The sequence below is a fragment of the Lolium perenne genome, chromosome 4 (genome assembly GCF_019359855.2).
Source record: "Lolium perenne isolate Kyuss_39 chromosome 4, Kyuss_2.0, whole genome shotgun sequence".
NCBI classification, from domain to species: Eukaryota; Viridiplantae; Streptophyta; class Magnoliopsida; order Poales; family Poaceae; genus Lolium; species Lolium perenne.
The window spans coordinates 362,949,338-362,976,035 of record NC_067247.2 but is presented as its reverse complement, the minus strand read 5'-3'; the positions used below and the strand labels follow the sequence as shown (position 1 = coordinate 362,976,035).

Sequence of the window (26,698 nt, the reverse complement as noted above, 5' to 3'; positions counted from 1 at the left end):
TAGTGACAAGCATTAAGCATAACAAGTTGCAACAATATCATCAAAGTACCAATTACGGACACTAGGCACTATGCCCTAACAATCTTATGCTATTACATGACCAATCTCATCCAATCCCTACCATCCCCTTCAGCCTACAGCGGGGGAATTACTCACACATGGATGGGGGAAACATGGCTGGTCGATGGAGAGGCGTCGGTGGTGATGATGGCGATGATCTCCTCCAATTCCCCGTCCCGGCGGAGTGCCAGAACGGAGTTTCTGGTCCCGAGACGGAGTTTCGCGATGGTGGCGGCGTTCTGGATGGTTTCTGGTGACTTCGACTTCCCGTCTCGCGTTTTTAGATCGAAACCCTTAAGTAGTCCAGAGGAGGGCGTCGGAGGCCAGCCGAGGGGGCCACACAGTAGGGCGGCGCGCCCCCCTCCTGGGCCGTGCCGGCCTAGTGTGTGGGGGCCTCGGGCCTCCACCAGGCTTGCCCTTCTGGCTCCGTAATTCTTCCGGAAAAATAAGACCTTCGACATAAATTCCGGGGATTTTCCTGAAAGTTGAATTTCTGCACAAAAACGAGACACCAGAGCAATTCTGCTGAAAACAGCGTTAGTCCGTGTTAGTTGTATCCAAAATACACAAATTAGAGGCAAAACAATAGCAAAAGTGTTTGGGAAAGTAGATACGTTTTGGACGTATCAGATGTCATACAGTACAACACAATACAAGAATACGATGGCCTAAGTGACTGATAAGGAATATGGTAATAATGCACGTCTGGAACATAATAAAATGTTATTATGTTTGTCATTGGCATTCTACCTAGCCCTTAGAATTTATAATAAAGAACTTAATAATTGTTATTTTGATCTGGTCAAATGAAAACAATGAGTTGTTCAAATTATGACCTTACTCCATGTACGATGGATAAGTTATTATAAATCTTAATGGTGAAACACACATACATAACACTGACGCTAATATGCCATAAGGCAAATGATTTGAATTCCACTTATTTGTGGAACCGCCATTTAGGTCATGTTGGAAAGGAACGCATGAAGAAACTCCATGCAAATGATTAGTGGAAACATACATGATGATGTATATGGTTCACAAGGCATAGTTGTGTGCGGGAGATTCTTCTACTTCATGAAAACTTCCAACAATGAATTGAGTATATATATATGTGGATATATTCGATAAGGAAGAAGTTTGAAACATTTGAATGGATTCAAATAAATTTCAGCATGAAGTGGAAATCATCGTAATAGAAAAGTCAAATATCTATGATTGGATCATAGTGGAAATATTTGAATTACTAGTTTTAGCGAACATCTAAGAGAGTTATGAAATTGTTCTACAACTCACGTTTCTTGGAGTATCATAGTGATGATGGAGTATCCAAGAGATGTATCCAAACCTTGTTGGGTCAATGATGAGATAAAATATTGATGCCATTATATTTTTGTGGATTATGCTTTAGAGACTACCGCTTTTACACTAAATAGAGCATCATCATGATCCGTTGAAATGACACCATACAAGTTATGGCATGGGTATAAACCCTAATAGTCCTTTCTTTAAATTTTGGTCTAAGAGTTTTCAACCAAAATCGGATGAATGTCTTTGTTGGTTATCCCAAAGAATTGATTGGGAATTCTTTCCACTATGAAGTAAAAGATAAAAGTGCTTGTCAATCTTACTTGCTTATTTCTAAGAAATTGTTTTCTAGCGAAGTATTTGAGTGGGAGGACAATAGAACTTGATAAGGTTTATGAACCTGAGCATAATGATCAGAGTAGCGCATCATCAGAAATTGGTTCCGGAAGCGGCCACGACGATCATGGCTTCCATGACTACAAAGTGTTTTAGCCATGGAGATCGAAGTACATATTGAACCTTGTAGGTATGGTTTACTTTGTGATCAAATAAATGATTTGTCGACAAAGGATTGATTTTGAACAATGATAAACCAACTACAAACAAAGAAGTTGTGATGGGCCCTGACTCCGTTAAAATGGCCATGCGCCATGAAATCCATGATAGATGAATACTTTTTGAAAGTAAATGGATCTATAAAATTGATGGACTTGGATGGAATATCCTTGAAGAAGCTCAACTTGTCGAAAAGTTGTTTACGACAAAGTTCAAAGAGTTGACTACGATAAGATTAGATCTTCCGTAGCAATGCTTATAGTCTATGAGATATGCTAGTAGGATGGCAAAATACATTACTTAACAGAAGTGTGTATTAAAGGAGTATACAAGATACAACCAAGAGTTTTGCTGGTCCGTGGAATACTAGATAGGTATACAAACTTCAATTGGATGAAGTGAGTATCGCGGAGTTGGAATCTTCACCGGATGAAATAGTCAAAGAGTTTTTGATTTCATCAGAAACGATTAAGATGCTTGCATATGCAAGAAATTAAGTGGGAGCGCTGAGACATATTTATAATACTTATGTAGATGACATATAGTTGGTTATAAATAATGTAATTATATACTTGATTAAAAGGTTTCATTGAGAATTAATTTCAATGAAAGGAAATGGACTAAAACATATTTAGTGTCAAGATCTATGAAGATAGATTGAAACACATAATAAGTTTAAGTCAAAGCACATGAGTGATTATAGATCACGAATAATATGTACACAATCAGATGTCATGTACTCTAAAGTGTTATGAGCATGTACCAGAATGATTCATGTGATGATCATTGGACGACAGTAAGAATATCCTTTAGTACTTTAGAAGAACTAATGATAGTTTTGTATGGGGTAATGACAAACAAATCGCTGTAAAGTGTTGCACCGATATTAGTTTGATCAAATATAAAAATAAATTTCAATCTCAAATTAGGCTAAGTGTTGTTTAAAAGGTAGCACAATGAGCTAGAAGTTGTCTATGCTAGATTTAGATGAGTTCTAAATGTTGTGACGGATTCTACAAACGAAGGCAGAGTATGTCATTGTTTTGACAATAACTGAGGATGTTAAGTCAAGAAGTTCTTTGAGAACTTGGTGTAGTTCCAATAGTGTCAGAACTTTGAAGCTATATTGTGTGTGACAATATTAGTGACATATTTCAGACCGCGGAATTAAGGTTCCACCAGAAGACCAAACATATTAATGCCGACTCATTTGGAAAATGAGTGATGTGTTAAGACGCAAATGACTTGCAAAATACATACGTTTCTGAGCGTGTCAGATCCATTGACTAAAACCTCTCCCGTGAGCAAAACATGATAAAGCACCAGAAGGCCAAGGTGTTATATCTTTACAAATGTAAACTAGATTATTGACTCTAGTGCAAGTGGGAGACTATTGGAGATATGCCCAAGAGGCAATAATAAAATGGTTATTATAATATATCTTTGTGTTTATGATAATGTTTACATACCATGCTATAATTGTATTAACCGAAACATTGATACATGTGTGTTATGTAAACAACAAGGAGTCCCTAGTAAGCCTATTGTATAACTAGCTTGTTGATTAATAGATGATCATAGTTTCATGATCATGAACATTGGATGTTATTAATAACAAGGTTATGTCATTATATGAATGATGTAATGGACACACCCAATTAAGCGTAGCATATGATCACGTCATTAAGTTCTATTTGCTATAAGCTTTCGATACATAGTTACCTAGTCCTTTCGACCATGAGATCATGTAAATCACTTATGCCGGAAGGGTACTTTGATTACATCAAACGCCACTGCATAAATGGGTGGTTATAAAGATGGGATTAGGTATTCAGAAAGTATGAGTTGAGGCATATGGATCAACAGTGGGATTTGTCCATCCCGATGACGGATAGATATACTCTGGGCCCTCTCGATGGAATGTCGTCTAATTAGCTTGCAAGCATATGAATGGTTCATAAGAGATGACATATCACGGTACGAGTAAAGAGTACTTGTCAGGAGACGAGGTTGAACGAGGTATAGAGATACCGATGATCAAACCTCGGACAAGTAAAATATCGCGTGACAAAGGGAATCGGTATCGTATGTAAATGGTTCAATCAATCACTAAGTCATCGTTGAATATGTGGGAGCCATTATGGATCTCCAGATCCTGCTATTGGTTATTGATCAGAGAGAAGTCTCAACCATGTTTGCATAGTTCACGAACCGTAGGGTGACACACTTAAGGTTCGATGTCGTTTAAGTAGATATGGAATATGGAATGGAGTTCGAAGTTTTGTTCGGAGTCTCGGATGGGATCTAGGGCATCACGAGGAGTTCCGGAATGGTCCGGAGAATAAGATTTATATATAGGAAGTCACTTTCCAAGTTTGGAAATGATCCGGTGAATTTATGGAAGGTGGTTTCTAGAATTATCCGGAATAAATCACTATGGAAGAAGGAGTCCTGGAGGGACTCCACAAACCCTAACCAGCCAACCAAGTGGGAGGGTGGAGTCCATGGTGGACTCCACCTCCTTGGCCGGCCAAGCAAGGGGGGAAAGGGGAGAGTCCCAACCCAACTAGGTTTCGTCCATATGGCAGTTTTGAATTGGGGTCTTATTCGAAGACTTGGGCAAACCCTAGATGTGTTCCACCTATATAATGAGGGACAAGGGGAGGGGGCCGGCCACCCTAAGACCACAAGTTGGCCGCATCCCTCAAGGCTGCCCTAGCCGGCGCCCCCTCTCCCAAACCCTAGCCGCCCCTCCTCCTCCACCTCTCCCGCATACGCTTTGGCGAAGCCCTGCCGGAGATCTCCACCACCACCGTCACCACGCCATCGTGCTGCCGGGATTCCGAGGAGGATCTACTACTTCCGCTGCCCGCTGGAACGGGGAGAAGGACGTCTTCATCAACACCGAACGTGTGACCGAGTACGGAGGTGCTGCCCGATTGTGGCACCGTCAAGATCTTCTACGCGCTTTCGAAAGCGGCAAGTGATCGACTACAGCAACAACGAGATCTAATCTCGTAGGCTTTGGAAATCTTCGAGGGTTAGTCTCATGATCTTCTCGTTGCTCCCATCTTCTAGATTGCATCTTGGCTTGGTTTTCGTTCTTGCGGTAGGAAATTTTTTGTTTTCTATGCTACGAATCCCATCAAATCTGTGGAAACGAAGACCATAGTCGGGGACTTCATTACAACGACTGACTCCAGAAAAACAGATGGCATCTGGGCCTCAAACATAGTGTTCAATGTCTTTGTGAGTGGGTTCAGAAGCCGTATCTTGTGCGGCTGGTTCTTCTGGGCAAGCACGATTACGCCACTGCAAAAGCTGACGAAGTAGTATCTAAAATATATTGATGAAGATAACATTCAACACTAAGATGTTTACGATTGAAAATAAAAATAGATTAACTCTATAGATCTGGAGGAATTTGAACCTTGCATGAACTTCCGTTAGATCGATGGTGACGTAGCGGGATGTGCGGAGGTGGAGGAAAGTGAACTCAGTGGCGCGTGGAAGGGCGTGTTCTACCATGATCCATTCGTGCAGGTACACGTCGGGCTCAGGTAAACCTGAGCGCCAATTTTTACAAACTTGCCTCAAAACAGAGTAGGTGTCCACGTACTCCTAGTTCGCCAGTAAGCAGTCGCCGATCTTGTGAAGTGGTATGTCAGCTGTGAGAGAGGCCTAGTTCACGGAGGCACCGCTCTTGGATGCGCCGTCCTCGGAGGCGACGGGCTCGACGACGGGCTCGGATGCGACGGGCTCAGAGGCGACGGGCTCGGGGGCGACGGCCGCCGGCACCTTCTTCTTCTCGATCGTCGACAGGGGAGCGCGCGTAGGACGGTTGGGTTTTTTCTTTCGATTTGGACAAGCTGATGGGACGTGAGAGGCGTGGTTGAATGCGTGAGGGAGAGAGGGCTCTGTACAGGCAAGGTGACGGTTGGTCTCGGCAGTTCCAAAAACTAGACGTTTGGTCTCAACACGCGCACCGCCTAACCGCTGCGCACCGTGACATGCGTCCGTGGTACTGCACGTCTGCACCGTTAGGTGTACTCAGTTCTACCCTCGAGTCTTACACTGGAAAAATATCTGTACTCAGATTTCCCCTCGAGTACTAATACTGGCTAGTGCAATATACTCAGTTTTACCCTCAAGTGGTTGGTCAACAGAGAGTCAACAAATAGGATTAAGCTATCTAATTGAGTTATTTCATGCGCAAAAAAAATCCAAAAAAGATAAAACCATAGTGGCACTTACTCATGGAGTCTTCTTACACGACCTGCCACGTTGGGAACCATAATAATCATAGATAAATCAAGTTTTACCACAAATTGCCACTTCTCAAATCACCTAGTAGCTATGAAGGTGCATGGCTTTCCATAATAAGCCCTTCCCAAAACAGTTTTCCCCAAAACATACTTTGTCTGAATGAGGCCACAATTTTCACACTCATGTATATTTGTATTGCAAATAGTTTGAGGTAGGTCAAGATGGGTTTCACTGTACAAAACACACATTTCCATTTTTTAAACCTCATATTTGAATCCCTTAGTATGTTTACTACTCACGTGCCCTTGATTTCTTAATTCTACTCAGTTTGGCCCTCTCCCTTCACAAATTCTCACAGGGGACGCCCAACCTTGCCCTGATTGGTCTAGCCCTTGTCACAGGGATCGTGCCCGTCGACCGTTGATCGTATGATCTAACGGGCAGGATACCCCTCTCTCTCTCTCTGATCGGGACACCACCCTCTCTCTGTCGGCGGCTAGCTTCCATCCTCTATGTATGCTAAATACCCAGTTTGCCACTGGATTCAGCAAGTTTGGTTTTCTGTATTATTTTTCACGCGCTAAAAATTATAAACTCTTTTAGGCATTACTTTTCATGCAAAAAATAATAAATCATCACCGATTTCTTGTAGTCATTACTTTTCACGCAAAAAATGATAAACCATCACCGATTTGTTGTAGCCATTACTTTTCATGCAAAAAATGATAAAGCATCACCGATTTCTTGTACTCCCTTCATACCGGTTTATAGGTCTATTACGTGTTTCGAGAAAAACTTTGATCATTTATTTGGTCAACCCAATATAATTTATTTGCGTAAAAAATTATACCATTGGATTCATATGCAAAAGAAGTTTCTAACGATATAATGTTTGTGATATATATATTTCATATTTTGTTGACCAAATTAATGGTCAAAGTTCTTAACAAATCACGAAATGTGCTTATAAACCGGTATAGAGGGAGTAGCCATAACTTTTTACGCAAAAAATGATAAACCATCACTGATTTGTTGTAGCCATTACTTTTCACGCAAAAAATGATAAACCATCACCGATTTGTTGTAGCCATTATTTTTCACGCAAAAATGATAAACCATCACTGATTTGTTTTAGCCATTACTTTTCACGCGAAAATTGATAAACCATCACCGATTTCTTGTAGACATTACTTTTAACGCTAAAAATGATGAACGAAACAATTTATCTATCTCTGTATTTGAAGTTTGGGAGGGTTCACCATCTACTTATGTTAACTTTCGAGGTTTTGACCTGAAAATCAACTGGTTATTATAAAGGGAAATAGAAGTTCAAAAAAATATAAAAACGAAACATTCTGGCTATCTTTCTATAGAAGATCATCTGTATGAAATTTGAGGTCATTTAGAGAAGGTCGAAAAAACCTAACTTGTTACAAAAGCTAGTTTCAGTGAGACCAAACGGCATGCGCTTAAGCTAAGTGATTTTTTCGAACATCTCCAAATGACCCCAAATTTTTCATACATGATATCATACGTGTAACAAAAAGAAAATCTAAAAGGTATCAAAAACTTTTGCCAAACCGTATAGCTCTATCAAAAAGAACCTCACCATGGTGCCAGTAAAATTTTTAGTTACAAACTTTCGTATTTTACCTAACCTTCAACATGAAACTTGCTTCAAATTCATTTTGGCGTACAAGAAACAAATCTCACCTTGATTCGACCACCACAGCCTCCAAACGATGCCGATGCCGATATCGGCATGGTCAGAACGGCTATGCTTGCCGCCACTGCTAGGTCACCGTCGGGATGCACCCTCAATCCCGTCCCCTCATTTGACCACTGACACACCAGAGATACCGCCGAGGCCAATACCGAACATACATGCTGATGCCAATGCCGAACATGCACGCCGCTGTGGGCACGGCCCCGCCGCCCCGCTAGGCTGGACGCCACAGACCACCGCGAGGTCTTTCCCTTCGCCACCACACTCTCTTAGCACCCATCTATACACGCCAGAAAGGAGAGACACTAGTTTTCTCTACATTGCTCGCGTTCGTGTCCGACACCGTCAGTCAAAGTGTTGAGGTAGTCGTCGATGTCCTCGACCATTTCTTCTCTTCTTTGCATGGTTAAATGCGTCTAGTTTATATCTATCTAATGCGTCTGGTCTCGCCTCATGCAATTCTTTGTGGACGTCGATCACATCTCGGCACCCTGCAGGCCACCTCCTCCGTGCCATTATTGTAGAGATCCGTTTAAAAATCTAATCCTACCCGTGTATTGCCCCTTGTATCAGCGTCATGGCCCCACTTGTCATTCGATATACCGAAGCCCCACTCGTCCGTATTTTGGTCAGGGATACGGCGATGCTTACGGTCAAACAAAGATGGATGGTTTGACGTTTCTTTGCGGGCTCTACGTGGCCCCACTAGTCAGCAGATAACGGTTAAAGTTGTTGACCCGTCGGGCAACCGGCCGTTCCAACACTTGTGAGGATTTCAGACAAGGGCTTGGACAAAACTGGAGAAAAACTAAGCGGCTGGCGAAAACTAAGCACAACTAAGAACCCGAGGGCACAGAAATAGAAATCCCTATAGTTTTAGGGTTCCCCTATATAAAGAACTTCTACAGAGGGGTGAAAACAGATCTGATACGCATTGGATAATATTCTTCCCATATATGTTCACATATTTTCAGAACAAATATGGATGGGGATATATTGTTGAAGACGCATGACGGAGTGTACGTTACTGGAATATGGATGCGGACTGGATATTTTCTCAATTCCATTACGTGGTCGCTAGCCGGCGCGACATTGTTGTGGAGCAGAGAAGAGTGTCGATGGTGGAGAGGGTAGTGAGGCGGAGCAGAGGAGAGCGATGGTGGTGGAGTGGCTAGTGCGGCGGAGCAGAGGAGAGCGGTTGTGGTGGAGAGGCTAGTGCGGCAGAGGGCGCACTAAATAGGCGGTGGTGACTCGCCATAGAGCATCCGAGGCGTCGCATTTACGGCGACGTCTGCAGGTGAAGAACCGGTGACTTCATTAATGGCAATCCACCGCAGAGCATACAAGATGACATTCCACCGTAAAGTCGCTCCCTGACATGTCAGCCCCTCATTTAGAATCCGATGTGGCATTATGTGCCGGCGCGCTCGATCGGTAACCCGCGCGAAAAAAACCTGCATGGGGTTGCTGGTGATTGTACTTAGCTTCAAAACTGTCCGGTTCCTTATTAAACGCGCGCCGTGTGGCTCAAAAAATGTGCCGGACATCCAAATTGTTGTTTTTTTTTCTGAGAGCAACCACATATTTCATTAATCGAACACCAAGTTACATGAAGCAACACATGTGGAAACTAAAAGACAAAACGGGATAAAATGATTATCCTAAATTTGCAGATAAAATCCTAAAAGATCGAGAAATACAAAACGATCCCTACGATTTCCTGCAACCACCGTAGCCAGCGGTCGCCGTCCAATTCCAACGCCGCCGAGACGAACGCAAGAAGAGACGCCGAGCCTCCATCGTTGCAAGATCCAAAAAAGCACCATCGCCAACGAGGCTATATGGCGTTCCGGTGGAGAATGCTCTAACATAGTATTTGGGTGGATGAATATGTCATGGATTGGCTCATCCATCGCGTGGTTCAGGGGTTCCTATCAAGGCATCAATCAATCTTTGTGGTTTCTGCTTTGCTCCCAAAGGCCATGTGGCAATGATTAAATACTGGAGATGAGAGTGCACACCCAAAACTGAAGCTTGTCCCTCACCGGGGACGGCCACTGCCACCGCAGCCGCCGGTTCATCAGCAATGACGTCAAACTGTCAAAGCCATTTCCTCTGTTGCTTCCCTCCTGGAGCTGCGAGCGTATATATACACTGGTCACTCACTCCTGGTTCCTCACAACGGCATCCCAATCATCATCCAGTTCTTTGTGATCGATCGAGCATACTGACCGTACTGATCATTCTTCGCACGCGTGAGCAATGGCGGCGGAGATCCAACAGCAGGACGTTGCCGGGGAAATCGTGATTGCCGGCGCCGGGCTGGCCGGTCTCGCCGTCGCCCTGGGGCTCCACCGTAAGGGCGTTCGGTGCGTGGTCCTGGAGTCGTCGCCGGTGCGCCGGACGTCCGGGTTCGCCTTCTTTACGTGGACCAACGCCTTCCGCGCGCTCGACGCTCTCGGCGTAGGCGACAAGATGAGAGGACGGCATCTGCAGCTTGAGGGGTATGTATGGGCAGCTCTATCCATTCATGTACACCTGTGAGTGTCCGATCGATGACGATGAGATGATGATGTATCCCTTTGTCAGGGTGCGGGTCGTGTCTTCGTCGACCGGGAAAGTGGCGCAAGAAATGGACCTCCAGGTGAAAGGAAAACTGTGAGTCAGATATCCAATAAGTATCAATCTTAGTCTCAGTCCCAAACTGTAATTTATCCTGTTCTGATCGGAGGTGCCACGCCGATGCAGGGGGCCTCATGAAGTCCGGTGCGTGCACCGTAACGTGCTGCTCCAGGCCCTGGAGGAAGAGCTGCCAGCGGGCACCATCCGCTACTCGTCCAAGATCGTCTCCATCGACCAGGACGAGCACGGCAGTGCCAAGATCCTCCATCTCGCCGACGGCACAACGATCAGAGCAAAGGTACTCATCGGCTGCGACGGGATCAACTCGGTGGTGGCCAAATGGCTGGGCCTCGCCAAGCCGTCCGACTCCGGTCGCCTGGCCACCAGAGGCCTCGCTCACTACCCCGACGGCGGCCACGGCTTCGAGCCCAAGATCCTGCAGCTCGTCGGCGAGGGCTTCCGCGCCGGCGTCGTGCCCACCAGCGACACGGACGTCTACTGGTTCTTCACCTGGTCGCCTTCCCCGGACGGCAAGGACGGCGCCGTCGACCGGAGCCCCGCGGCGATGAAGCAGTTCGTGCTGACCACGATGCGGGGCGCCAAGGTGAGCCCCCAGGTGCTGGAGGCCGTCGAGAGGAGCGAGATGAGCGACGTGCTCGCCGCGCCGCTGCGGTACCGTCCCCCGCTCTCCCTCCTGTTCGCCAGCATCAGCAAGGGGAACGTCTGCGTCGCCGGCGACGCGCTCCACCCCACGACGCCCGACCTGGCCCAGGGCGCGTGCACCGCGCTCGAGGACGGCGTCGTCCTGGCCCGTTGCCTCGGTGATGCCATGGCGGCCGACGGCGCCGGGGAGGAGAAGGAGAGGATTGAGCTGGCACTGCGCAGGTACGGCGGCATCCGGCGGTGGAGGAGCGCGCAGGTGATCGCAGCGTCCTACGTTGTAGGGTTCTTTCAGGAGAGTGATCACCCCGTCGTCAGCTTTGTGCGCGACAAGCTGCTGTCGGGGGTGCTCGCCAGGACGCTGCTCATGATGCCAGACCACGACTGTGGCAAGCTCTGAAGTCTAGTACGGAGTATATATACCAGCGTATATCTAATTTTTTTCCTTGGTCTGAATTTCTGATACACTAGAGGAAGATAAAGTAGTAGCACCCATCCATTTTATGTAATCTTTTCTCATGTATTTCATGGTTGCTAAGCTGGATCAATATTATTTGATCAACACTGTGATTATGTAAGGCTGTGTGCATCAACCGATGTAGAGGCCGGGGATCACCCCATTTCCAATTTTTTTTTTATCAACACTGTGATTATGTAAAAAAAATCACATCTAAAGTATATATCCAATAATGATATATAGAGAAAATGTAACCGTGATTTGGCCGGTGGGTTGAGTTCCGGAAGGCTCCGCCGGCGAATGTAACAGTGCTTTGCCTGGAGTTTGCTGGATCAGAGGTATTCGGTCGTGCGCACCCATGCATTTATTCCGACCGATTGGTTCTGGAGGGAGCGGCGCGAAGCTCTTTTTCTGTGTTGACATCAAGTGACTATGGATCCATGATGAAACTCGAAATAAGAGAATTTCATGAATGCCAGAGGGGAGGACTAGCTAAGGGAGGTTCAAGTCTCCGCGTTGTTGAGGGACTTGCTTGGTGTTCTGGGCTTCACAACAGTGGTATGAAAGTGGGGGCGACAACACAGTGAAAGGCAGAGTCCTACCTTTCAGGGTGAAAACCCAAGGTCTGGCCTTAACTGGTTGTGTCTGGCAATGGCCTTGGTGGAGGCATTGTTTTCAGAGCAGGAACTATCTTCAGGGTGAAAACCTAAGATCTTTGATCGGGCGACGACGGTGTTTGAGCACGGTTCCCTTCTTGGAGGTGTCATTTTTGGAGAGTCTGTAATTCAGGTGTTGTCTTGGCGGTGGATGTATTGTTGTTGTTAGGCCCGAGATACTGTAGCGGGACTTTTGTTTCTTAGTTTTCTTTTCCTTTTTTTTGGTTGTGTGCATCCGTAGTGCCATTAGGGTGGTGCGTTGTTGCAGAGGCTGGGTGTAATTGGTATCTCTTGATATTAATATATTCTCTTTATAAAAAATGATAGAGAAAATGATAAAATCTGAGAATTTTTTTCTATCTTTTTAAAAATGTCAACTATTGAATATCGGTTTTGCTAAGTCTCAGTCAACTGAGAATTACTTAAGTCTCAGTCACCTACAAAAATGCACTTGAGTTGCACTTTTCTGCTTAAAAAGTGCAATTGCACTTTTCTAGTAGAAAAGTGCAACTGATTCGAGTTGCACATTTTTTTGAACTGCAGTTGCACTTTTCTGAGGTGACTGAGACTTAAGAAAATCTCAGTCGACTGAGACATAGGCACACCTATTGAATATACACGCATACTTTTACTCCTATCTTAAAGTTGTCTTAAATCATCGACACTTTTTATAGATTGAAGAACTACTCCGGTCTTAAAGTTATGCAGTCACACGAGAATTTTGCTTAGTTATCTTTACTATTATATTAGAGTTGGTCGTAGGTCATACAACGCGTTTGGTGAAGGAGATTCAGAGCATCCAGACCATTCGATCCAAATCTAATGATATAAGACAGACCGGTGGTACATCCTCTCAACGCTTGGTTTAGCTAACTACCCTTCTCTGCCACCGATAAGTAAAAAAAATACCGTTTCAGAACACAATACGAAAGGAGAAACTCTCCTCATGTCGACTTCCTGCCATGGAACCCTAAGCATGGGGTGCCGTCGCCACCCCTCCCATCTCTCTCCTATCCCTAGCAGCCCCATGCCAAACTCATCAAGACCTCCAGAGTCCAGATCATACCCGGTTCCGCCGCCGATGCCATCCTCCTCGGCCATCGCCCTCCATAGCCCGCCTAGCCTTGCACTCCTCTCCCCGTCGTCGCTGTCGGCATGCCATTATCGCTCCCCAAGATCGACGCGAAGTGGACGCCACCGTCATGTCGTCCTTCTCTTCCTGTAAGGCGCCGCGATCTGGTCGTCGTGGCCGCAAGATTGGTACATCGTAGTCGCGGCCAGCAGGACCTGATCTGGCCTATCTCGGTGCCCTTGTCTATATTGTTGACGCTTTCTCCTACTCTCCCTTGCCTTCACCAGACAGCCCACTCCATGTTGTGGCATCTCATTCAATTGATGTGGGCATCCTTGTGATCTTGACAATTGCCACCCTTTTCGGGTTTGGGCATCCTATTTGCAAAGTGGAAGCAGATCTCGCAATAATGGAACCCTGGTAACTTTCTGACCATTCTGCAATGGATTTTTCATTCTGCAACGCTGGTAACTTTCTGACCATTTCAGTATGCTTTGAAACATAATGTGCTTGCTTATTTATTCCTCTATGCTTACTTCTCTTCACTCCTAAATTCTGACAGGGCTGCACTCCAACAATGTGTACATATATTTGTATATGCGTGCAAGGAATGTCACTTGTGGATCACGATTACACATTTTTCTGCAAGTCAATATGCCGGTTAGTACGCCCAGAACATAATTTCTGATCCTTAATTTAGGATTGCATTCAAAGTGCAAAGCAACCAGTTTGGCTTGCTTATTTATCTTTCTCCTACTTGTTTTATGTAGTTTATAATTACCCCTGCAGTACAGTATTGTATGTTCATGAGAAAAGATAAAAACCCCCAAAATTCTTTTCTATTTTTTAACATGAGTAAATATCCAGTTTCCCTATCATTTACCATAGTAGTTTGAGTCATAATCAATTCAGCTGCAAGATGCAGTAGCCTATATTTTGCTTGTGGTAATGTCCTCAATGACATGAACCATCTCACTATGAATTGATTTACCATAGTGTTTTTTAATTAATAAACTGAGAGTTCTTCCGAAAAGGCATGTATGAGTTATGTATAACATGTCTGAAGTAAATTTTCTTTTCTTTACATAAAGTGATTTGGAATATGTTGTAAAATTCCATGCGGTCCTCCATCTTGCAAAATCAGGTAAAGTGTTGTACCTGGTAAAATGTGAAATCTTCTTGGCGCATGGATGTTGTGTGATAGTATGATGTAAAGAGGTGAGGGAAGCATGCATGTGAGCATGCCCTTGATTATTGTGCTTCTGAAATCTTTCACGGTCCAAATGAATATATTCAAGTTCACTCCGTATAGACCCATAAGGTAAATAGGTGATGATACATATGCTGGTGCTTGGCTATGGAGTTTCTCACATTTCCTCCATCATTATTAAGCAAGAACTATTAGTGGAATTCCATAGAACTGCAGTATTTAAATTCCTCTATATTTGAAGATCGTATGATATAGAGTGCAATCTTCAATTGTTGGGAATTACATTGTTTTTATTCAGGTTGTATATGTCATTTGATCTCTTTTGAATATGGATCAACATCTAATAACATGATCTTCGTTCATCCTGATTGAGCTTAGCTGGTTCTATACCGCCAAAATGAAGTACAAATGTCTCGAGTTGATTACTTCCATGAGCATTTGCCGGTCTACTTTTTCCCATTGACTTTTAGTAAGTATAACTTTTTTTCCATCTTTATGGGTTTTATGGAACATATGCAGGTCAACCATGCTAGCTTTTTGGGAAGATCTATATTCTTTGTTATATATTTGCATGACTTGAGGTTTGAATCTTCAAAAATGTGCATTACAGGAAGGTGGTGAATTAATAATAAATGTGTTGAAGTGATCTTGTATGGAGGAGACAACATGCAGTTCTATGAGTGTTTCATGATTTCCTAAATGTATATTCAATTCATACCAGTCTCAAAACAAGGGAGGCATCGCTGCAACAAGATACGTGTGCTTTTTTTGCCTACGTTTTCGGAATCTGTACAATTTTACATTGCAATTTTTTCTATTATGTCTGAACTACTCTGACATGATCTACTTTCCACAGTGACGGAGAGTAGTAGGAACAGCGGATGAAGAAAGCAGGGAGAAGACAATGCATCGTCGTCGTGGAAGATCCAAGCCGGTGCAGGCCTGGCCAAAAGTCGGCGCTCTAATAATAAGGCTAATCGGCACATGGACCAACTCAAGAGCTAGCCTGTAGCCAAAGGTCCGTCTCTTGTTTGTTCATTTTTGGTTTCTGTGTTACTTGGCAAGTGTGTACTCATAGCTGTCTAAACTGCGTGGTGAGCTATTGATCAGTACATATGCCTGTACATCGATGAGATGGGATCGTGATGATCCAGATCTTGTCAAACTAAAATATTTTTAAATTTGCGGATATGGCCTTGTTAGGTAGTACAATATTTAAAGTCATGAGTATCATTTCCATTTTAACTAAATTTTGTTCCTTCGTTGGTCCAGGTCATATCTAAAATAATGGACCTTGAAGCTTTCAAGCTCAATGAGAAATACTTGCAAACTAGCAAGGTAATTTTGTTTTGTATTAAATTTTGCCTGACATTCTGAAGTATTGGGAACACTAAATATTGGCACATACGTTTGTAATGCAGCAAGTCACATACGAAATAAACTGGGCAGAGCACATGTCACTAGATATGTGACCTTGCAGACATGGAGTAGAATTTTATTTGGTGATCGGAAAGAATATTCAGCGGAGGCCCCTCACGGTAACAGACGGTCATTCTAATTGTTGGGTTACTTATCCTGAAATTACAAACAAAGATATAGCAGTTTGGAACAATTTTCTGTTGAAGTAAGTAGAATTTGTTCATGTATTCCCTTTATCAAAAAAGCATACTGTTCAGATGACATCTTGTCTAGACGTGGCTCCCACTGCTACTGTCATATGCATTTTACATTTACCATTGAACTAGGAAACAATGATGAAATATCCTGGGATTGCTCAGAATCATTCGGATATGTAGGATGCCCAGTTGTATGGCTTTTGACCACCTAGATATCATCAATAACGCGATTCAAGAGAACTCAAAATAGCATTTGGAAGGACTATCTTATCAAAATCAACATCTTCAGAGAATTGCCTGATGAGAACATGTTTACTTTTGCAACAGCTGCTTAGTCAACTTTACATCCGTTTTCACATCATAATCTCTTTTGCAGCAAGTTCACCAAGTTGACATTTAGCACGTCTACTACTTGCTTGTGCTGCAACAAAGTCCCGTTGAAATTTTCTGATAGAAAAGAAGGGGTACTGCGAAGAGGCACTAGGGATCTTCAGTGACTTGATTAACATGGATCCATCACATAAAATGTACTATTGAGACAAGCAAATCTTAGTCATAATAGACTAGGTAACGTCGAAAGTGTTTTCAGATCTTGAACAATTTCGCATTGTTAAGCTTATTTGCTTGTTATGAAAAATGTTGCAGAACCACCCACCTGAGAACAAGCATTCCACCGTTTCTGCATTTTAAATTTACTGATGTTTACAAGAATTTTCTTCTATCCTACATAAAACACCTTTATTTCCCCCACTTATATTAATGAAGTACTGAAGGTTGAAGTGCAAATTTGACCTTATACTTCCTATTGATATTAATGAGGTACTTCTTGTGATACACGTAGTCTCATTATAGTTTTACACTACTACCAAGTACCGTATCTGATTTGGTGATTGGAACGAACCTTAGACGCGGTGGGTTCCCTTCCCTGTATTATTCGCTCGTTAAGCCATGAATAATTTATGATCTTATAGGTCACTGGTTGTGATTTACCTTCATGCTTACATGACAGTCCCCCCTTAATTAATTGGAGTTAATTACTCGAATTGGTTACTACTTATAGTTGTCCACATTAGAGTTAAAATAGATAAGAAAATAAATAAATTATAATGTAGTATTTGTAGGTACCCTTTGATCGTGATGTGGATGAGATCAAGTCAACTCTCCGAAGATACAAAACTCAGCAGCAGTTCCGACTTATAAGTTTATTGTGATGAATCACTGATACATCATCGCCAATTGGAATTTTCAATCTCAAGCGCAATATATGCATGGCAAGAACGTCTCCTTTCCTGCACCTCAAAATTTTCACACTCTTTGGCAATAATCCAAGGTGGTGGTCTAAGATAAGGTGAGTGAGCGGTATAGATTGGGTGACTCACGTGTTAGGTATATGTACCAATGCAAAGCCATTTAAAAATAAATTCAACGCGTTTCCTTTTGAAGATCATAGTCTCATAGAAGACAATAGGTCCGATGTTAAGATTCTTCCGTGGAATGTCACCAGGTTTTACACAAAACAAGGAATTGTCATTCTTCTTGTATACATGTTCGGTATGATCAAATTTAAATATTTACCTCATAAATGTTTTATTTTTATAGATCATGGTTTGATTAAAATTTAAAAGTATATTTTTTTTTTGAAAGAAACCACAAACATAAGCCACAATGCATGTTGTTCTAAGACGACGAAAACATATCAAGAAAAATATTAGAGGCCGTGGCAACGCACGGGCATTCAACTAGTCACGTTTAAGATGCAAGTGATGTTATTGCAATTGCAATGCATTAGTGACTTTTAGTTGGCATGTTGAAGATAAAAATAAAGATGCCAATTGATGTCGTTGCACTGCATCGCATTGGGAGTGGCAAGAGCTGTCATTTTTTTTTTTGAATTAATGGCAAGAGCTGTCCTAAATCATTTTGGAGTAGGATGATAGTAGGAGGCAGCACCCCATATGACTGGGAGAGGAGTACTTGGCGTCCCACTGCCAGATCATAGGGCAATGTCTAACCTCTTCAAGTACGGGGCTTGCTTAATTTGTTCGGTAGTACTCCTACGTTGGATCGAGCTGAAGTGGAGGACTACTCGAAGATCCCATCAGCATTGTCAGCATCGTCAGCGGTGACGCCAGATTTCTGCTGCTTCTTTCTCTTGAAGGAAAATAAATACGTGCTCTGATCTGATCTATGAGTCTGTACTCTGCAAGTATGCAGGCATATCTCTATCTCTACTATATCTCTACTATATAAAAAGGAAGAACATGTTCTGTTTCCTCCGGTATGGGGTTTCGTCAAGCATATTTTGATAAGACATTTTTACCCTTCCACCTTGCCTCAAACAAATTCAGCACGGCAAATAAAATAGGCAAGTAAAGGAAAGTCCAGCGCATTACAGGTAAAGGAAAGGAAATTACGCCACAAATCCCAGGAAACAATCACGTCCCAGAAAACCAAATCGCAGGCTACAGGAAAGGGAAATTACACCATTATGTCCAGGGAAGGAAACCGCACATCTATTTCAGGTATCTCCATCAACCAAATCGCAACACTATAATTCATGGCTATCGCAGCACTATAATTCATGGCTACAAAAAAGGAAAATTACACCGTTATGGCAGGGCTACATAGAAGGAAACCGCCCGGCCATTTCAGGGATCTCCATCATTGAGGATCAACAATACCGGTATATACATAGTACCTTGAACCATTGTTATGCCAGATAACTCCTGGGATCATAACCACACCTCTTGCTGTTCGAAGAATTCCCCATCAGAGAAACATCGGATCAACAGAAAAAGGTATCAAATTGTATCTATTTTAGTCTCATGCAGATCACCAGCATTTTGTTTGAAGAATTTCCCCATCATGTGACAATCTGCAGTAATCATGGTTTGAACAAATAGTTTCATATCTTCACTGAACATTGCTCTTCAAGACGCAATAGAAGGATGGAACGATGACATTTTCTTATGGCGCCGCATCACATTATCTGGGCTGCCTACAAATCATGACAGGTGATAATCCATGGCATAAAACGTATTGACCATATCTTGTCTACAGTCTCGCTAACAATAAATGTGTACTTTCTATATAGCCACATGTCAGGATTCTTGGTGCTCAAATTTATGCGGTGGTGGGATGGTCAAGAAATTAGAGAGGTATTGTCATCAGCATTAGTATTGGCTACCAAGTGTCTACGTAAAAGAAATGGAGGAAGCAACTATCACTTGAATATATACATCAAGAGATAACCAAGCATGAGATACTCTATTATATCATCTCCTTAATTAACCACAGGAATTCAGTATAACTTCAAGATGGAACAACTGGCAGCATGTGTGTTCAATCCGAAACATGTGTGTACATCATGGCAGGAATACTCTATTATCAAAAATTCGAACTACAACAACTAATTATGTCCATGAGTGAGCATATTAAACTACACACCTAAGACAAAATGTGTCCATGAGTGACCTTTTGAGTCACTTTGCAGGCCGTGGCACACACCTTCTCACTTTGACCAGACTGAATGAGTATTAGACATCACTCAACACTTGACTGACAATATCACCATTGTTTCCATAGGTATCAAAGAAACTCATGTCTTGGTTTAGCAAGATTTGGACATACTTTCATCTTATCACTGCTTCTGCCTTTCCCCAATCAAAATGCAGCATGAAACCTCTGTAATTATACCAGAGGTGATCAAATATGTAACACAAGGGTACTGTTTAGTGATTTCTATAAGTTGCTACAGCCTCATCTTACCTATCCATCCAGCAAAGAAAACACCAATGGCTATACAGAGGAAGTATAAAGCATGTTGTAGAGCCAACCAAAAAAAGGGAATTTGTCAAACACAGACAAATAATCCGGTAGAGACAAAAGCTAAGACAGGAAGAGATCAAACTAAGTGAGGAAAATATACAATTCAGAATTCAGAATTGCATTTCTTTTCTGTACATAGTCTATCCATTATATAATTTTATCATGTCTAAGCATATATATAAATACTCGTTGCACACTTATATGTGAAAGAAAGGATTCACCTATGTTATAAAACAAGGAGGCTTTTCTGAATATATGCAATTGCTCTCCATATAATTTTTTCCTCTCCAAGTCCTCAACAGTTATAGCCTACAAACGGAAATTGAGCTTGTAAATTTTATAACCCAGAAATAAATATTGGATAGACGCGAACCGAACAGTGTGGGGCACGAAAAAATACCAGTGACCAGTCGCGGGCGAGGTGGGCAAGGGCGTCGATCATCAAATCCGGGAGCATGCCGTACTTGGGCCGCTCGAGGAGGCTCGCAGCTGTGGATTCGAGGAAGACCAGGTCTGAGCCTCTGCCTCCGCCGACGGGAATGAAGGAGAGCCGAAGAGGAGAGGGTTCATGACGCAGTCGATGTCCTCCTCCAGCCTGAGCTTCGGCACGCTCGCCGCCTCCACGGGGTCAATGAGGGGCCTCGGAGCAGCGTGCTAGCTGGGGTCGCCGGGGGCCGTCGATGAGCTGGGCGGAGCGAGCCGACATGCCCCCACCTGACTGATTGCGGCGATGAGCGGAACATCCATGGCGCCGCACTGTATTTCCTGGGCCAGCTAACGCAGCGGCCCGGACAGCCTCAGTCGCCTCCACATCTTGGAGCTGGAAGAAGGGGTGGCCGGCGGTGCGGTCGATTCGCCGTGGAAGACGAAGGCCCGGATGGTGGCAGGGCGTGCGGCGGCCCGGCCTCAGTCGCCACCATGGCGCGAACGGTGGCAGGGCGCACGCGGCGGCCCGACCTCAGTCACCGCCCACGACGCAGACGGAGGTGTGGTCGAATCGGCGGAGGCGTCGTCGGCGACGAAGCTGAGGCAGTTGCGCTGAGGCGAGGCATGGGTTGGGCTCTATAGTTTCCTTTTTTCTTTTCTATTTATTTTTTAAAAGATAGATATCGGTTTGAGACGAAGCAAGTCAGAACCTGATTTGTCTCCTCGTTAGAGGAGCCAGTTTCGGCAGTGTATCTATCCAGCGCAAATACACACACTGTACGAGAGAGAGGGGTAGTATGTGTGTATTTGTGTTTTAAAATCTTAATTTAAAACCATTAAAACTTCTTGATAATTTGTGAAATACAAAATTTATCATAAAAAATATCATGAAATTTTAGACAATAAGTATTTTGTCTAACATTTCTGGGTAGATACATCTCACTCGGTATCATGACTACTTAAAACTTAATTTACTAGACTCGACATCAACGTCGCCAGACTCCAGCATGTGAAGGAATGAACTACAAATGCAACACAGTGGAGGTTGTAATTCTAACAAAAATCATGCGCCTAAAAATCAAGGCTGCGACCAAATTGCGTACCTAGATTCATCAGGCACGGGCCACCGTCGAAGAGAGTAACATAGCGGGTGGGGACTTAGAGGAATCGCACGACGGAGGGCGCGGTGGGATGGCTACCTTCCGTTTCTGCTTTGCCGCGGCGGCGGGCTCTCCTGCCTTTGATTTCCGTAGCAGCGGGGCAGCCTTGGTCATTCACGGGATAAGTTGACGCATTATGTTTATTTGTCTAAAAGAAAGAAATTTTTAAAAGTTAGCTTTCAATAACTAGTCACGGTGAATCTAAAAAAATATATATTTCACTAATTTTGAAATAACAGAAAATAAAAAAAGGTCGCGTGCTAAAAAATGCTCACTCGTAACAAAAATAAATCGTGCATTAGAAAAAATGTTCATGTTGTCCAACAATTATTCACGGACATTCAAAAAAGGGTCATTATTTTACAAAAATGTTCTATGTCCGAAAAAGGTTCACCAATTCCTAAAACAAGTTCATGCATTTTAAGAAATGTTTGTGTGTTGTAAATTATATATGTGCATTGAGAAATAAAATTTAAAGACCCGTGACAACGCACGGGCATTTGTACTAGTATACATATACACTCACCAGACGCTCTCGATTTACATGCTCACACAGTTCACAGGTGAAACCAATACCAGTTCACAGTTCAACTCGATCGCCTAGAACCATAGTCAGCCGGCCGGTCCCACATACAAAGTCATGGCAACGGCCACGCGACAGAAGGACGCCGCAGAGGAGGTGATGATCGTCGGCGCCGGCGTGGCCGGCCTGGCCGTCACCATGGGGCTCCACAGGAAGGGCGTTCGGAGCGTGGTGCTGGAATCGTCGCCGGTGCTCAGAACGTCTGGGTTCGCGATCATGGCATGGACGAACGCCTTCCGCGCGCTCGACGCCCTTTGAGTAGGCGACACCATCAGGAGTAAACATGCGTAGATTCAGGGGTACAGTTGCATGCATTTTCAGTCCTTGTTGCCCTTGATTATACTGTAGATGTTCAATCCTTTCATTCATGCATATTGGTGTACGTTTAATTAGGGTGCGTGTCATGTCTTCGTCTACCGGGGAAGTGGCGCGAGAGATGGATCTCCGGGTTCAAGGAAAACTGTGAGGAGGATTTCTATCCAGTACCAGTTCTTGGTGACGTAGGCAATGTTTGATGCAGTATCTGGCACTCGTTGATGCAGGGGACCCCATGAAGCCCGGTGCGTGCAGCGCAACGTCCTGCTGGAGACACTGGAGGCAGAGCTGCCGAGAGGCACCATCCGCTACTCCTCCAAGATCGTCTGGGTCGACGACGACGGCGACGGCGAGGGTACCAAGATCCTCCATCTCGCCGACGGCTCGACTCTCAGAGCAAAGGTGCTGATCGGCTGCGACGGGATCAACTCGGTGGTGGCCAGATGGCTGGGGCTGGCGAAGCTGTCGGACTCGGGGCGCACGGCCACGCGGGGACACGCCAGGTACCCCGACGGCCACGGCTTGGAGCACAAGATGATGCAGTTCAGCGGCCAGGGCTTCCGCGCCGGCATGGTCCCCTGCAACGACACGGACGTCTACTGGTTCTTGACATGGTCTCCGACTGGCAAGGAGGACGATGATCGACCGGAGCCCGGCGGCGATGAAGCAGTTCGTGCTGACCAAGCTGAGGAGTATCAACGCCCCTGCCAAGGTGCTGGAGGCGGTGGAGAGGAGCGAGATGAACGACGTGCTCGTGGCGCCGCTGCGGTACCGGCCCCCGCTGTCGCTCCTGTCCACGAGCATCAGCAAAGCGAACGTGTGCGTCGCCGGCGACGCGCTCCACCCTGGCGCAGGGCGCGTGTGTGGCGCTGGAGGACACCGTCGTCCTGGCGCGGTGCCTCGGCGACGCCATCGTCGGTGACGGGACGGAGACGGTCGAGGCGGCCCTGCGCCGGTACGCCGTGATCCGGCGGTGGAGGAGCGCCCAGGTAATCGCGGCATCCTACGTGGTGGGTCTGGTGCAGCAGAGTGATCGCGCCGTGGTGAGCTTCGTGCGGGACAGGATGCTAGCCGGGTTGCTGGCAAAGGGGCTCCTGATGATGGCATGATGCCGGACTACGACTGCGGCACGCTGTCAGGCAGGCAACTGCCTTGATTCACTTGGGGTTGTTGTCAGAGTTGGACGCGACAGTGAGTAGTGTCTCTCGGTGCGCTACTAGTGGGTATTTCTTCCTATTTGAAAAAGAAAGTGTAAATTTCGAATAAAAATATGTTGTATGTTGACCACAAATTTGTTATTTTTTCCGTAGCTTAAAATACAAAGCAATTTCTACCAAACCTTTGCGCGAATATTCAGAATATGTGTATGTATTCATAAAAAATCAATGATTTTTTGAAACACAAAAGCATAATTTTAAAATATCACGAAAACCAGAAGCACTCTCCGGTGCACCAAATCTGCTCATGTATTTCCTGGTCTATTGAAATTAAGGAGCTGATGTAGATTTACTAGAAAGCTTCCAAAACTGTTTGGGTTCTGGCTTATTTAATCTATGTACACATTTCAAGATGCCATACCTTTCTTCTACACAAACCATTTCGCTAAATATCTTCAAGGGCATCTCTATTGAGCTCGACACAAATCGAACACCTTTTGACATACCTTTTCCCTACACAAACCATTTCAATGTATATGTCTAAGGCAACTCCAGCAGCACACCGCCAATCGGACACCAAAAGTGTCTGTTTTGCTCCGTTTGAATCTAGTCGCGAACGCACAAATCGATCCCGCTACCCCTCGTCCGTTTGGGTCGGACCCAACCCAGTGGCCCAGCACAATTTTTTATTTTGATAAATTTTTATAGATATAAAATTTAGTTTGCATAACTGAAAGGGAAAAAAGGACATAGAAAAAAGAAGAACAAAGCCCTAGTCTGCTACTCATCGTCCTCCTAGGTCACCGACATCTAAAAAGCGTTGGACTCCAAGCGTGTGTGTCATTGATGGCGGCGTAAAAGACCAACCGCCCGCACGCTAGACCTGGCATGGCCGTTGAAATCGAAGCGAGCTATTGATGGCGAAGCACTACCTAGTACTTGCGCAAAAGACGAAGCGAGCGCTCACCTGCCATCCGGCCCAAGCCAGCAGCGGAAGGAACCTCGTGGTCCGCGCTGTGTCCGCTGCGACGTATTTGCCACCAAAATTTAACATGACATGGATCGTCGCGGACACGAAAAGCCATTTGCATCGGGCCACCGGGCTGGGTTTTGGCTGTCCTCGTGTCCGCTTGGACCAAAACGGACCGGTGGAGATGACCTCACTAACTAAGCATGCTAACTTTGCGGAACGATCGCTTAGAAAATGAATGCAAGGGTGTCAGGGGACAGGAACATCACCTTCTGAGTTCAAGCTTTACGCCCCTTACAAAAGTAAAATCCAAGCTTTGATAATTACTTGGACCACAAACTTTTTCTCCTCTCTCCTCTCAGTCGCCGCCTCCATTTCATCCTCCTCTATAGATTGGTTCCCCCTCCTCCGGTCGGCTTCGCCGGTGTCGGGAGGAGTGGGGAACCCGATCTATGCGTGGAGTTTCGAATAAAAGTATTTTTTTTATTAGATTATGTTAGGATTTTGGTAGCCGCCTTTTTGTTGGTTTCCCTTCAATGGAGATGGCATCGTCTGCAATAAGTGATCTTCGGCCTTTCATTCGGCGACGAGATCTTCATCCCGGCGTCAATGGTGGTGTTGAACAATCACAATTTTCTAGGTATGGACCTTTGGATCTTGCCAGATCGATTTTGGATCTTTTGTCCTTGTTACCGCGAGGAGGATTATCCTCGCAGTTTTTGTCCCGGCTGCTACGTCCTCGACAATGGTGATTTGTACTCTCGGCTCTCCATCGACGATGACAAAGCTAGTCGGTTATTATTCCCTGACATACTGGTGTTGGTACTCTTGTCGATGTTGTATGACTGCTTTAATGGTTGCATGCGTGCACGCAACCTTGGTATTGCGGGTCAAAAAATTATTGGAGAACTTTCGTCGGTATCTACAGATCTATGGTTCGTTATCTATCTTTGGCTGCGTTCAGAAGAGTATAAGATTGTGTTCTGGAAGAAAAAAGAAATTGAAGGCCTCGAAGATTTGTTACTATCTTTTAGATTTTATTTTGTAATTATTGATTCAGTTCATGTATCTCTACCATGTACTATTTGTTGCTATCAGGGGCGGGCCTAGCTCAAGTCAAGAGTATTCAGTTGAATACCCTTTATTTTTTCCAAAGCATTTATATGTATGTAGTCTATGCTGCTGTCTGCATATGCATGTATGAAAAATTATGTTCTACTAGATGACCCGTTGCGCTATCGCGCAATGGCAGAATCTGAACAGAATTTAAACCAGAAGTGTTTTAGCTTATTTTAGTAGATGCATCTGTTATGAACTTTTGATATGATCCATTCACATAATCCATGGTGAACTTTGTAAGGCAACAATGACCAAACCGAAATAAACAATAAATCTCCATAGTTAAAAAAAGCCCCGAGGGAAATATTCATTTGCAAGAGCATAAAACTTAGCATTAGAAATCTTGTTCTGAAGATCCTAAATAGTGTTTTTGATATGTTTGTAACCGCAGCCCTAAACTAAATAATCACATGATTGTGTGAATAGAGCAAGAACAGAAAATAAATATTAGCTTATAATATCCCAAAATTTGGAACCAATACACTCTAGGGAGTGAGTATGTTAACATGCCAACATACTATACAAGATGAAGCTGTAAAACAGGAGAACCAAGTTCATAAAAAAGAGATCGAACTCAATAAACAGAACTACCAGAGTGTGCATAGATTATATACGCATTACATCCAATGATGAAGGAGATATGCCCTAGAGGCAATAATAAAGTGGTTATTATTTATATCTTTATGTTTATGATAAATGTTTATATATCATGCTAGAATTGTATTAACCGAAACATTAGTACATGTGTGATATGTAGACAAACAAGAAGTCCCTAGTATGCCTCTTAAACTAGCTTGTTGATTAATGGATGATTAGTTTCATAATCATGAACATTGGATGTTATTAATAACAAGGTTATGTCATTGTGTGAATGATATAATGGACACACCCAATTAAGCGTAGCATAAGATCTCGTCATTAAGTTATTTGCT

The 26,698-nt window shown here is 44.0% G+C and overlaps 1 protein-coding gene and 1 pseudogene across 1 annotated transcript; both read left to right on the top strand.

Moving 5' to 3' along the window:
* Positions 1-9,973: 9,973 nt before the first annotated feature.
* LOC127296768 (monooxygenase 2) lies at positions 9,974-11,775 on the top strand. The gene is made up of 3 exons (XM_051326978.2): positions 9,974-10,419; positions 10,505-10,573; positions 10,664-11,775. Exons 1-3 carry the CDS (start codon positions 10,178-10,180, stop codon positions 11,595-11,597), a joined length of 1,245 nt encoding a protein of 414 aa, XP_051182938.1. The 5' UTR covers positions 9,974-10,177; the 3' UTR covers positions 11,598-11,775.
* A 10,407-nt stretch (positions 11,776-22,182) lies between these two features.
* On the top strand, positions 22,183-23,635 carry LOC127349165 (monooxygenase 2-like; annotated as a pseudogene).
* Positions 23,636-26,698: the final 3,063 nt, after the last annotated feature.

What these genes read in the sequence shown, in the direction of transcription:
- LOC127296768 (XM_051326978.2), top strand. Translation starts at nt 10,178, where the DNA reads ATGGCGGCGGAGATCCAACAGCAGGACGTTGCCGGGGAAATCGTGATT. An exon ending in CGGCATCTGCAGCTTGAGGG is followed by an intron (nt 10,420 to 10,504) that starts GTATGTATGGGC and finishes TCCCTTTGTCAG; the next exon opens with GGTGCGGGTCGTGTCTTCGT. An exon ending in CTCCAGGTGAAAGGAAAACT is followed by an intron (nt 10,574 to 10,663) that starts GTGAGTCAGATA and finishes ACGCCGATGCAG; the next exon opens with GGGGCCTCATGAAGTCCGGT.